The sequence below is a fragment of the Nyctereutes procyonoides genome, unplaced genomic scaffold, assembly GCF_905146905.1.
Source record: "Nyctereutes procyonoides isolate TBG_1078 unplaced genomic scaffold, NYPRO_anot_genome, whole genome shotgun sequence".
Taxonomy (NCBI): domain Eukaryota; kingdom Metazoa; phylum Chordata; class Mammalia; order Carnivora; family Canidae; genus Nyctereutes; species Nyctereutes procyonoides.
The window spans coordinates 278236-291320 of record NW_026575030.1 but is presented as its reverse complement, the minus strand read 5'-3'; the positions used below and the strand labels follow the sequence as shown (position 1 = coordinate 291320).

General features: G+C 37.6%; 1 protein-coding gene across 1 annotated transcript in view; it reads left to right on the top strand.

The window, feature by feature from the left end:
- The window catches only part of UBXN4 (UBX domain protein 4), a 47552-nt gene that overhangs the window by 19263 nt on the left and 15204 nt on the right, over window positions 1-13085 (top strand). Inside the window, exons 6-7 of the mRNA XM_055316101.1 lie at window positions 8207-8300; window positions 12403-12457. Of these exons, the coding sequence (XP_055172076.1) occupies window positions 8207-8300; window positions 12403-12457 (149 nt within the window). The remainder of the gene's footprint in view (window positions 1-8206; window positions 8301-12402; window positions 12458-13085) is intronic.

The window sequence follows — 13085 nt, the reverse complement described above, 5'->3', positions numbered from 1 at the left end:
TTTTTGGTCTAATTGTAATGGGATTATGTTCTTAGTTTCTCTTTCTGCTCCTTCATTATTGGTATATAGAAATTCAGATTTCTGTGCAATGATTTTCTTACCTGTGACTTCATTGAATTCATTTATCAGCTCTAGCAATTTTTTGGTGGAGTCTGTAGGATTTTCTCTGTGTAATATGTCATCTGTAAATAGTGAAAGTTTTACTTATTTCGTGCCATTTTGATCCTTTTATTTCTTTTTGTTGTCTGATTGCTGTGGCTAGGACTTCCAATGCTATGTTGAATAAAGGTGATGAGAGTGGACATCCTTATCTTGTTCCTGACCTCAGTTTTTCCCCATTGAGGGTGATGTTAGCTGTGGATTTTGTATGGCATTCATTATGTTGAGGTATTTTCTCTCCAGACCTACTTTGTGGAGGGTTTTTGTCATAAATGGATGTTGTGCTTTGTCACATGCTTTCCCTGTCTATTAAAATGATCATATGGTTCTTATCCTTTTTCTTATTGATGTGGTATATCATGTTGATTCATATATGAATATTGAGCCACACTTGGAACCCATGAATAAATCCCATTTGTTTGTGGTGATTGATTTTTTTTAAAGTAAACTCTACCCAGTATGTGGAACTTGAGCTAGACCCCAATATAAGAGTCACATGCTCTACCAACTGAGCCAGCCAGGCACACCATAGTGAATGATTTTTTTTTTTTTAATGTATTGTTGGATTCAGTTTACTAGTATTTTGTTGAGGATATTTGTGTATGTGTTCATCAGAGATACTATCCTGTAGTTTCTTTTCTTTTTTTTTTTTTTTTCCCTGTAGTTTCCTTTTTGTGTGTTGTCTGGTTTTGGTATCAGGGTAATGCTAGCCTCATAGAATGATTTTGGAAGTCCCCCCCCCCCCTTTGTTTCCCTAGTTTTTGGAAATATTTGAGAACAGCTACTAACTTCTCTTTAAATGTTTGATAGATGGGCAGCCCTGGTGGCTCAGTGGTTTAGCACCACCTTCAGCCCAGGGCATGATCTTGGAGACCTGGATCGAGTCCCACGTTGGGCTCCCTGCATGGAGCCTTCTTCTCCCTCTGCCTGTGTCTCTGCCTCTCTCTCTGTGTGTGTCTCTCATGAATGAATAAATAAAATCTTTAAAAATGAATGTATGAATGTTTGATAGAATTTGTCTGTTGAGCCATCTGGTCCTAGACTTTTGTTTCTTGGGAGTGTTTGTTTTGTTTACTGATTCAATTTCTTTGTTGGTAATTGGTCTGTTCAAATTTTCTGTTCTTGGGATCCCTGGGTGGCGCAGCGGTTTCGCGCCTGCCTTTGGCCCAGGGTGCGATCCTGGAGACCCGGGATCGAATCCCACGTCGGGCTCCCGCTGCATGGAGCCTGCTTCTCCCTCTGCCTATGTCTCTCTCTCTCTCTCTCTCTCTCTCTGTGTGTGTGATTATCATAAATAAATAAAAAATTTTTAAAAATTAAAAAATTTTCTGTTCTTGTTTCTGATTTGGTAGTTTATAGGTTTCTAGATGTTTATCCATTTCTCCTAGGTTGTTCAGTTTGTTTTCATATATTTTATTACAATATTCTCTTAAAATTGTATTTCTGTGGTGTTTCTCTTCTCTCGCTGTGTTAAATCTATTTATTTGAGTCCTTTCTCTTTTTTTCTTTTTAAGTTTGCCCAGAGGTTAATCAATTTTATTCTTTTCAGAGAACCAGGTTCTGATTTTATTGATCTGCTTTTAATGTTTTTTAGTTTCTATTTCATTTATTTCTGCTGTACATTATTTCCTTCCTTCTGATTTTAGACTTTGTTGGTTCTTTTTATAGCTCTTTTATGTATAAGGTTAGGTTGAGATGTTTCTTGCTTCTCCAGTTAGGCCTGTATTGCTACAAATTTTCCTTTTAATACTGCTTTTGCTGCATCCTAAAGGTTTTTTTTTTTAATTTTTTTTTATTTATTTATGATAGAGAGAGAGAGAGAGAGAGGCAGAGACACAGGCAGAGGGAGAAGCAGGCTCCATGCACTGGGAGCCCGACATGGGATTCGATCCCGGGTCTCCAGGATCGTGCCCTGGGCCAAAGGCAGGCACCAAACCACTGCGCCACCCAGGGATCCCGCATCCTAAAGGTTTTGATCTAGTGTGTTTTCATGTTCATTTGTTTCCATATACTTTTTATTTCTTTTTTTTTATACTTTTTATTTCTTCTTTTATTTCCTGATTTGACCATTCATTGTTTAGTAGCATATTATTTGTGGTCTTTCCAGATTTTTTTTTTTAAAGAGTTCTCACTTATTTATCCATGAGAGACCCAGAGACAGAGAGAGAGAGAGAGAGAGAGAGAGAGGCAGAAACACAGGCAGAGGGAGAAGTAGGACCCTCGCAGGAAGCCCAATGCCCAATAGGGGACCCAATCCCGGGACCCCAGTATCACGCCCTGAGCCAAAGGCAAATGCTCAGCCACTGAGCCACCCAGGCGTCCCTTTCCAGACTTTTTCTTAATGGTCGACTTCTTGTCTCACAGTGTTGTGGTCACACAAGATGCATGGTATGACTTAAATGTTTTTTAATTTTTTGAGGCTTGTTTTGTGGCCTAATATATGATCTTCTCTGGAAAATATTTAAAAAGAATGTGTATCCTGCTGCTTTAGGGTGAAATATTGTTGACATATCTGTTAATCCATTTGGTTCATTGGGGTGTATGTGCCCCCTTTTAATGACTGTTTTTGTATTATTTGGATAAATATCTAGTAGTACAGTTGCTGGGTAGTAGGATAGTTCTGTTTTTGACTTTGCGAGGAACCTCCATATCAACACTGTCCAAATTCCCAAAATATGGAAAGAGCCCAAATGTCCGTCGATGGATGAATAGATAAAAAAGAAATGGGAGCAACCCGGGTGGCTCAGTGGTTTAGTGCCGCCTTCAGCCCAGGGCCTGATCCTGTAGACCCGGGATCCAGTCCCACATCGGTCCCCACATGGAGCCTGCTTCTCCCTCTGCCTGTGTCTCTGTCTCCCTCTATCTCTCTGTGTCTCTCATGAGTAAATTAAAAAAATTTTTTTTTAAATGATGCGGTATGTACGTACACACACTGGAATATTACTCAGCTGTCAGAAAGAATGAAATCTTGCCATTTGCAAAAATATGGATGGAACAAGGGTTGCTAGAGGGGAGGTGAGGGGGGAAATAGGTTAAATGGATGATGGACACTTAAGAGGACACTTTTTGTAATAAGCACTGGGTGTTATACCAGGTGATGAATCACTAAATTCTTCCCCTGAAACTTAACACTATACCATGTTAACTAACTTGAATTTAAATATTCAAGATGAAAAAAATCCATCTGATTCAGTGTGTCATTCAAAGCCATTGTTTCCTTACTGATGTTCTGTTTAAATAGTCTGTCCATTGATACAAGTGTGAGGTTCAAGTCCCCTATGATTATTGTATTATTGATTACTTCCTTTATGTTTGTTATTTATTTTTTTATGTTTATGGGTGTTTCCATGTTGGGTACATAAATATTTACAATTACTATATTTTCTTGTTGGGTCATTCCTTTTATTATTATATAGTGTCGTTCTTTGTGTTGTTACAGTCTGTATTTTAAAGTCTATTTTGTCTGATGTAAGTATTGCTACTTTAGCTTTCTTTTGACATCCATTTGTGTGATAAATGTTTCTTCATCCCCTCACTTTCAGTGTGGGTATAGTTAGGTCTAAATTGAGTCTCTTGTAGGCAGTATATAGATAGGTCTTTTTTTTTTTTTTAAGGTTTTATTTATTTATTCATGAGAGACAGAGAGGTAGAGACAGAGGAAGAAGCAGGCTTCACACAAGGAGCCTGATGTGGGACTTGATCCCAGGATTCCAGGGTCACACCCTGAGCTGAAAGCATACGCTCAACCTCTGAGCCACCCCAGTGTCCCAAAATGGCTCTTTTTTTTAATCCATTGTCACTCTGTGTCTTTTGCTTGGGGTTTTAGTCCATTTACATTCAAAGTAATTGATAGACATATTTTTTTTTTTGCCATTTTACTTGTTTTGTGGTTGATTCTTTTTTTTTTTTTTTTTTTTGTGGTTGATTCTTGAAGATTTTCTCTGATCCTTTATTTCATGGTTTGCTTCAGGGATATATATAGGATTTCTTTGTTTTTATTTTTTACATATTTATCAGTGGTTTTTGTTTTTTTTTTGAAGATTTTTACTATTCATGAGAGACACACAGAGAGACAGGCAGAGACACAGACCGAGGGAGAAGCAGGCTCCATGCAGGGAGCCTGACGGTGGGACTTGATCCCAGGTCTCCAGGATCATGCCCTGGACTGAAGGCGGCGCTAAACCTCTGAGCCACCCAGGCTGCCCTGGTTGGTGGTTTCCATTAGATTGTATGTAACATTTTGTGTATATAGTAATCTGTATTAAGTTGATGGTGATTAAGTTTGAACCAGTTTTACTCTCCCTGTTTTGGATATATGGTGTCATATATTTTACATCATTTTTGTGTGTGAGTTCCTTGACTGATTTTTCTTAAGTAAATACTCATTTTCACTGTTTTTGTGTTTCCTGCCTTCATATTGTCATTTTTAGTCTAAGTTCTTTCTACTTAGAGTCCCCTTAAATATTTCTTGTAGGGCTGATATAGTAGTTACGAGCTCCTTTAGTTTTTGTTTGTCTGAGACACCCTTTATCTCTCCTTCTATTTTAAATGATAGCCTTGCTGGATAGAGTACTCCTGGCCTTGCTGGATAGAGTATTCCTGGCTTCAGGTGTTTCCCATTCAGCACTTTGATTATGTCATATCACTCCTTTCTGACTTGCAAAGTTTCTGGTGAAAAATCCACTGATTGCCAAATAGTGTTTCCTTGTATGTAACTGTCTTCTTTTGTCTTAATGCTTAATATTTTTTCTTTTTACTTTCTTTTCTTTTTTTTTTTTTTTAAAGATTTTATTTTTTGGACAGCCCTGGTGGCTCAGCAGTTTAGTGCCACCTTAGGCCAGAGCCTGATCCTGGAGACCAGGGATCGAGTCCCGTGTCAGGCTCCCTGCATAAGCCTGCTTCTCCCTCGGCCTGGGTCTCTGCCTTCCTCTCTCCCTCCCTCCCTCCCTCCCTCTCTCTCTCTCTCTCTCTCTCTCTGTCTCGGTCTCTCATGAATAAATAAAATATTTTTTTAAAAATTTATTTTTGAGTAATCTCTACTCCCAATGTGGGGCTCAAACCAACAACCCTGAGATCAGAAGTCACACACTCCAGTGATTGAGCCAGCCAGACATCCCTTAATATTTTTTGTTACTATACTTTGCCATTTTAATTGCAATATGTCTAGTGTGGATCTGCTTTTATTGATTTTGTTGAGGGTTCTCTATGTGTCCTAGATCTGGATATCTGTTTCCTTCCTCAGATTTGGGGACTTTTCAGCTATTATTTCTTCACGTAAATTCTCTGCCCTCTGTTCTCTCCTTCTGGGACCCCTGTGATACAAAGGTTATGTTTGATGTTGTCCCTGAGTTCCTAAGTCTGTTCTTGCTTTGCATAATTCTTTTTTCTTGCTTTTGTTCAATTTCATTACTTTCCATTACTCTTGTCTCCTAGGTCATTAATTCATTCCTCTGCTTCTTCCAGCATGCTATTCATTCCATCAAGTGTGTTTCTCGTTTTGTTTATTGAGCCATTTATCTCTGCTATGTTATTTCTTATCTCTGTGTTAATGGTCAGTGATGTCTTCTTTTCTCAAGTCCAGTGAGTATTCTTATGATCATTGCTTTAAATTCTCCATTAGGCATGTTCCTTATATCTATTTTGCTTAGATCTCCAGCTATGGCCTTGTCCTTTTCTTTCATTTGGGACACATTCCTCTGTCTTCGCATTTTGTCTAAGTCTCTGTGCCTGTTTTTTTGTGTTAGGAAAGTATGCTACATCTGTTTTTGAGGGTAATGGTTTAATGAAGAAGAGGTCCTGTAGTGCCCTGCAGTGGAGTGTATCCAGTGTGTGCTTTGTGCGCTCTGCTATTGTATCCTGGCTGTGTTATGCATTAGGCCACTTGTCTGCAGATGCTGTTTTTGTCTCTTTGTTTGTTGTGGACAGAGTTTGGTCCCTGGCCTGAAAGTGGCAAATTTTAACTAGGTGTGCCCTGATCTGCTTATGAAATGCAACCTGTCACCACTGGTGCCAGAATTGAGGCCTCACTATATTCCCGAGTTGGGAGATATGCTGTGAGCAGGGATTTAAGCTGGTCTTTTGGGGGAGGAGGCTAACCATGCTGAGACTGAGGCAAACATGACTGGGAAGGGTAGTTTTTCCAAAGCATGAGGGAGGCAGGACTTGTAAGCAAGTTAGGTAGCAAGTGTGGGTTCTTTGGTACTTCCTGCTTGTGGCTTCTATGCTGAAGGGTGAGAGAGGGAAATGGCACAGGCCAGTTTTTTGTTTCTGGAGAGGTCTCCCTCTCAGTGCTGCTTCTCTGGGACAGGATCTGAGATAAGCAACAGAACTCCCCACTGTGTGCCCCAGGCACTCTCCAGATCACTATTTCCATGCTGCATGTCTTTGGGCTGTTTGCCTTGCTTTTTTTCCCAGGGCAGCTCCAGAGTCCTCTGAGCTCTCAAAGCCAGGCACACTGAACTTTAAAACTCCAGGCTTTAAGCCCCACTAGTTAGAAGAACTCATGACACTTGGGCCCCCCTTGCTTTCCAAGGCATTTGCTTTGAGGATTAATCTTCCCTCAGCTGTCCCTTGTCTTGTTTCTTGCCCTTCTCCATAACCACAGTCCTGTCCCCACCTCAACATCCATCATTTGTTTCTCTTCCAAACTGTATCTCTGCATTTCTTCTTCGATGTGGCTTTTCTACCTTTAGTTGTGGAGTTTGTTTTGCCAATCTTCAGGTGGATTTCTGGTGTATTTAGGATGATTTGAAAGTTATCTATTTGTATTTGTGGGATGAGGCAGTCTAGGGTCCCCCTGCTTCACTGCCATCTTCCCCTCCACCTGGATTTTGCTGCATTCTTATGGTATTATGTAAATATTCCTCAGGACACCTGGGTGGCTCAATGGTTGAGCATCTGCCTTCAGCTCAGGGTGTGATCTCGGGATCCAGGATTGAGTCCTGCCATTGGGCTCCTTGCAGGGAGCCTGCTTCTCCCTCTGTCTGTGTCTCTCATGAATAAATAAATAAAATCTTTTTAAAAAATACATATAATACACCTAAATTACTGAACACCATAGCTTAGTCTAGCCTACTTTAAACATGCTCAGAACACTTATAGTAGCCTGTAGTTGGGTGAAATCACCTAACACAAAGCCTATGTTATGATGAAGTGTTGATTCTTCAATATAATTTATTGACTAATGACTGTATTGAAAGTCAAAACAAAATGGTTGTATGGGTAAAGATTGATCCGAGTATGTTATTTGTTTGTCCTTGTGATTTTGTGGTTGGCTGAGAGCTGCTCCATTATCACAAGACAGTTCATAGTACATGTCTGTAGCACAGAAAAAGATCAAAATTGGAAGTATGGTTTCTAGAATGTGTATCACTTCTATACCATCATACAGTTGAAAAACTGTAAGGCCAAACCATAGTTAATTTGGGGACCATCTAGTACTAGTGTAGATACAAATAACTTCTCTAAGGAATCACTCTGGTCTGCAGAAGCAAATCATTTGGGGCAGTGTAAGTCTAGAGTAATACCCAGGATCATGTGTGACTGTGGCTACTCTACTGGATGGCATAGATACTGGACAGCAGTGCTCTAGAGTGAGTACCTATGATCAGTTATGCTTACTCTACTTTTGTTATATTTCCCTCCTGCCAGAATAACATTTCTTCATGTTTTACCTTTGACCCTGACTTTGGTGGCCCTCAACAGGGTAACTGCCTCATTTTGCACTTATTTACTGTTGTGTCCAGATCCAAATGCCAGAATTAGTAATTGCTTCTTTCTTTCTCTCTCTCTCCCTCCCCCCCGCCACTCCTTCTCTTCTCCTCTTTCCCCCCTCTCCCTCTCATTGCTCAAACTCTCAACCCTGAGATCAAGAGTTGCCTGCTGTAGCAACTGAGCCTACCAGGTTCCCCAGTAATAACTCATTTCTTACCTTCATTTTTAGGAAACAATTGTAATGTTTAAGAAGATTAACAAATATAACACAAAACATTTATACCTTTTAAAAACCAGCATTACTCTTTTCATTTCTTTTTATTAAATAATTAAGGAGGAGAAAGTTCAGGCCATGCCAATCTGTCTCAGGAGCCTGGTGGATGTTCAAATCAGAGACCTACGGAGGACCTCACTGTCAGAGTGGAAAGGTTTGCTCTAATTTTTGCAAATAGTATTTTTAAGAGAGTGGTTTTCAGTTATTTCATTAATTTGAGTAAAAGTTATTTGAATAAAACTTCATACAGATGAAGTTTCAGAATCTTCAATTGAAATTTTTTATTACCTGACCAACTTGTTTATATACATAAAGACTACATGAAAGTTGGATATCTCTGAAGTCATCAGTCAGCTTTAAGTCTGATCACCCTCCTAAGAATCTCTTTTTTCACTGGTTTTTGGTACGTGTGTTTCTGTCATTTCTACTTTTAACCCTCTATGCCATAGAATAGTAAGTTCCAGATGTGAAGAACTTGAACTACTTTTATGACTGTACTGAGCCTTGGTTTTGCATAAGTGGGTATCTATTAAATGTCATGTTATTAGTTCTAATAATCAGACACAGATTTCTGACTTTTTGTGGTTTGTAGTTTAGTATTTTTAATAATACAGAAACTACCAAATTAAAGTTCTGTATATTATGATTCTTAAGTTATATGAATTAATGGTAAAGGATAAAGTAGGAATGTTTTCTTAATCCTGACCTGAAACCCCCTAATGTTATATGAAAGTTAAGAAAATTCCTTAGACTTGCCAGTTTTTTATTCATCTGTACATATGGGGAAACAAGTTTCAAAATGATTACTGACATTGGCTATTTGGGTTCACTCATGACTAAGAATCAGCTTCGTTTCAGCAAAACCTAGATTCTGATGGTTCATTGAGGAGTCCGGGCAGGGCCAGGATCTTAAGGCTGAGAAGGATGGATCTGCTCACAGTGATGAGAAGTGGTAGAAGGCTCAGAACTTCTAACAGCAGCAGGGAACCAAAGTTCCCAGTGGCTCATCCTCTTTGTTTCATTCTGTTTTGCCAACACCAAGTCCACCACTAGGCATCTTTATTTGTACCACCTTGGGGTGAAGTGACAATAAAAGATCAGAAAAGGATTTAGAGAGCTGGGAATGAGCAGACACACTGCAAGTAGCCCTTTATTGTAGGATGTGCTTATGTGCTCTTTAATTGCAATGTGAAAGAGGAGTTTGTGTTGTTTCATAATAGCCTCCATTTTTAGGTAAGAGAGTGTCTCCCCATGTCTGCCTGCATGACATGTCTACAAACAGAATATAATATACCATCTTTAATTAAAGGATAGTTATATGTATATATATATTGATGTATATAGTATGAAAGACAGTTTAAGACATAGAACAAAATGTTTCTATGAAAGGAAAATTAGGCATTTTTTCTTTGCTTTGTTCTGAGGTTGCCAAACTATCTTCATTGAACATTATTAAGTATTTTATAATTAGTAAATCAGAACAAAGTGGATCTACAAGTTGTTTAAGATCCTTAAACTGAAAAAACTTCAGAGCACTCTTGAAGATACATACATGTATATATTTTTTAAACCATATACTGTTAGAACCTGTTATATGAAATGTATGTGGATTAGGGCCTTTTAAAAAAGGCTGCTAGTGTTGAAGTTGGATGAAATGTTGGCATACTTACTAATGAAACATTTTTCATTGGGAAGTAACTGTTATCTGTTTAAACAACTTCTGAAAAATCCAGGTCATATAGTTAAAATCATGAAAGCATTACAAATTGTTGCTGAGATTAATTTATCAAACTCAACCAATAAAGCCTAGGTCCTAATACAGATTAATTCATACTCTATGGTTCTGTATTTTATTCATCTGAGTTGTACTTAATTAGGATTTTATTTCTTTTATGGAATCGGATTCCTTGACATTGAAACTAAAAATAATAACCTGTATAATATTCCTGTCCCAAATGACCTCTTAGCTCATTTATACCCTTCAGATGACCTTCATCCGCACCATCCTTTTTCATAGACTCTAGTGTTTATGCCTTTGACTCACCCATCCTCTGCAGGTTATTTGACTCTGAAACCCTAATGTAACTGCTAGTTTCCCTGTCTCACAGAACTGAGCTACAGTTGTTTTTTATAGCCCAAATAAATTTGACACATCAAATGGCGTAATCTGATATTTATAGGATTTTGTCATACTAACCTCTGTAAAGCAAAATTTATGTATTTTTTTCTAACTGATGATATTTTAAAATTTCTGTGCTACAGATTAAAAACTCAGCCTTAAAATTTGGCAGGTTGGATTATTAAATAAAGGATTCTCACCTTCCTCTCAAGCTGTAACATCTGTTTCCAGAGACAAAGTTTATGGAAATTAAGTACTTTCCACTACATCTTGGAGGGTTGTTTTTTTTTTTTTTCCTCATCTGGCTTCAAGGAAATGTGGTTTTGTTAGGGGGAAAGGTGACTAAACCTAATTGATGCCAGCTCAGAAACTCATACTGTCCTGTACATATTAAGAAAAAAAAATCTATCTTAAATCGTCTTTTCAAGAAAGTAAACTTGATGTTTTAAGAAACAGATTGATGATTTGTAATTTTGAGATCTCCATTTTTCTTCCTAATAGTAATTAAAATATATACAATGTTTTGTTTTCAAAGCCAAAAATGTGGAATTAGAATCTTTTTTTTTTTTATGTCCAATGTGGGATTGAACTCAAAACCCTGAGATCATACCAACTAATCCAGCCAGGTGCCCCTGAAATTTGAATCTTTTAGCGACTCACATGAAAAGATACATCTTTTACTTAAATTTTGCTTATGTTTTTACGTCATATTTAAAAAGTGACAGAATTCTCTGAGAAAGATAATATATGTAATCATTTAATTGTACCATCATTTCCAACCTAATTTGGGAAAGGTTTCAAACCTCAAAAAGTTGAAGGAATAGTATAGCGACCCTTTTTTTCCCCCAATTTATTTGAAAGTTGCAGGCATCATTTTATTTTACTCTAAATACTTCAGTGTATATCTTCTAAGAATAAAAACTTTGGCTGAGGTTTTTTTGGGTCTGAGCAGGGGCTACAGTCTAGGAAGGGGCCTGGGAGTCTCTACCTACTAATTCATGCCCTACCCTATGGCTCAGACCAATGAAAACCATATAATAGTTGATTCCCAAATGTGGGAGTGATGAAACAAATGAAAACAATTCAAAGATCCATCAACAGAATGAATTGGTCAAATAACAGAATATTATGCAGCAGCATTCATTTGGGGAGCTATGATGAATAGGGCTGCTATATGAACATTCTTATACATATCTTGATGGATGTATCTTTTAGGTGTATTTGCAGGAGCAGAAAAGGGCCATACATACTTGCCAGTTATCCAGAGTGGTACCAATTTATCACTCTGCTCAGCAGGAAGACATTTTGTGGATCCTTTTTTTCCCCTGTGTTACAGTTCTTATCTCTTATTCTTTTTTGATGCACATATGGCTATAGATTTGCTAGTGACATCCTCTTCGTTCTTTGATGTATGTCCCCATCATTCTTTGAGCACTCCCTTAATTTCTGGCTCATATTGTTTGACTAAGTTTAGCAGATACTTACACCAGTATAACTGAAATTCCTCTGAGATAGTACCTTTAATGATTAAAAATTGAGGTAATTTACATATCAAAAAATTGGATTTTAATGTATGCACTAGGTTGTACAGCCATTAATTACTGTCTCCTTTCATAATTGTTAGTTTTTAATTGATGACCTTACAGTTGGGAATCAGTTTTGGTATTATCAGTTTTTATAAATGTTTGGTATAATCAGTTTTTATAAATGCTAACCTTCAGTTTCTTTGCTTTTACTTTTAACAACTTGTGCTATGTTGCTGTTTACCGCTGTGTAAGGGGGAAAGCATTTGTACCTCATTAAATTATGTACTTATTGAAGATGGATATGTATATTTTTAAATCAATATCAGATATATTGGTAGGGGGAAGGAGAACTAATGGTTAAGTAGGAGGTGGAACTAGGCTTCTTATAGGCTCCCACTCACTGATTATGGGTTTCTCTTGGGGCCAGCAGCCAGGCAGATGAGTTGTTGCTTTGCTTTAAGGAGCTTTTTTTGTTTATTACTTTGTTTCCCAGTTGTTTCAGCAAAAGGAATCTCCCAGATGTTTTTTATTTTATTTTTATAAATATAAATAATAAGTATTATTATTTTAATAAGATGTATCTCCATTAATGTACTACTTTTTACATACAGACTCACTAAAAAACTCGAGGAAAGGAGAGAAGAGAAAAGGAAAGAGGAGGAACAGGTAAAATTTATGTGTATCCTCATTTTACTTCTTCCATTAAGTGAGGGAATGTTTGACTCCCTACTCAATTTGGCAGACTAGGATGGCTTCCTGTTTTCAGTTGACTGTTGCAGCACAGTGAAGGGAAGTACTTGGCTTCCGTAGTAGGACCATTTTTCTGCTTTATTGAAAATTGCTAGGAATAAGCTGGCCCATCTTTTTCCCTCTACAGTGAGTCTTTTACAGTAAGAAGAAAGGGAATTGAATTAAAATTGTATGAATTTGATGCAGATGAAATTCTTAAGTGCCTTTTTATGCAAAATAAATTTGTAGACTTTGCTGATTTTTTTCCTCTGATGTTTCCACATTCTGGTGCACCATTTATGAGGTTCGAATATCAGAAAGTTATCAGTTCTTTATGCCAAAGAAATGACTGTTTTGTGTCCTTAGAGGGTAACATTTACTTTACAAACTGAAGACCTGTAATTCTTTTTTCAAATTACATCATAACCTTAATAGAAACACTAGCTAAGAATTTTTTAAGTTGACAGATGTTCGACCATTAACCCATGCTGTTATAAATTCTTCTAGACCCTTACATTTTATGAAGTTTTTTAATTCCTTTTAGATGTGCCCCACAACCAGCTTT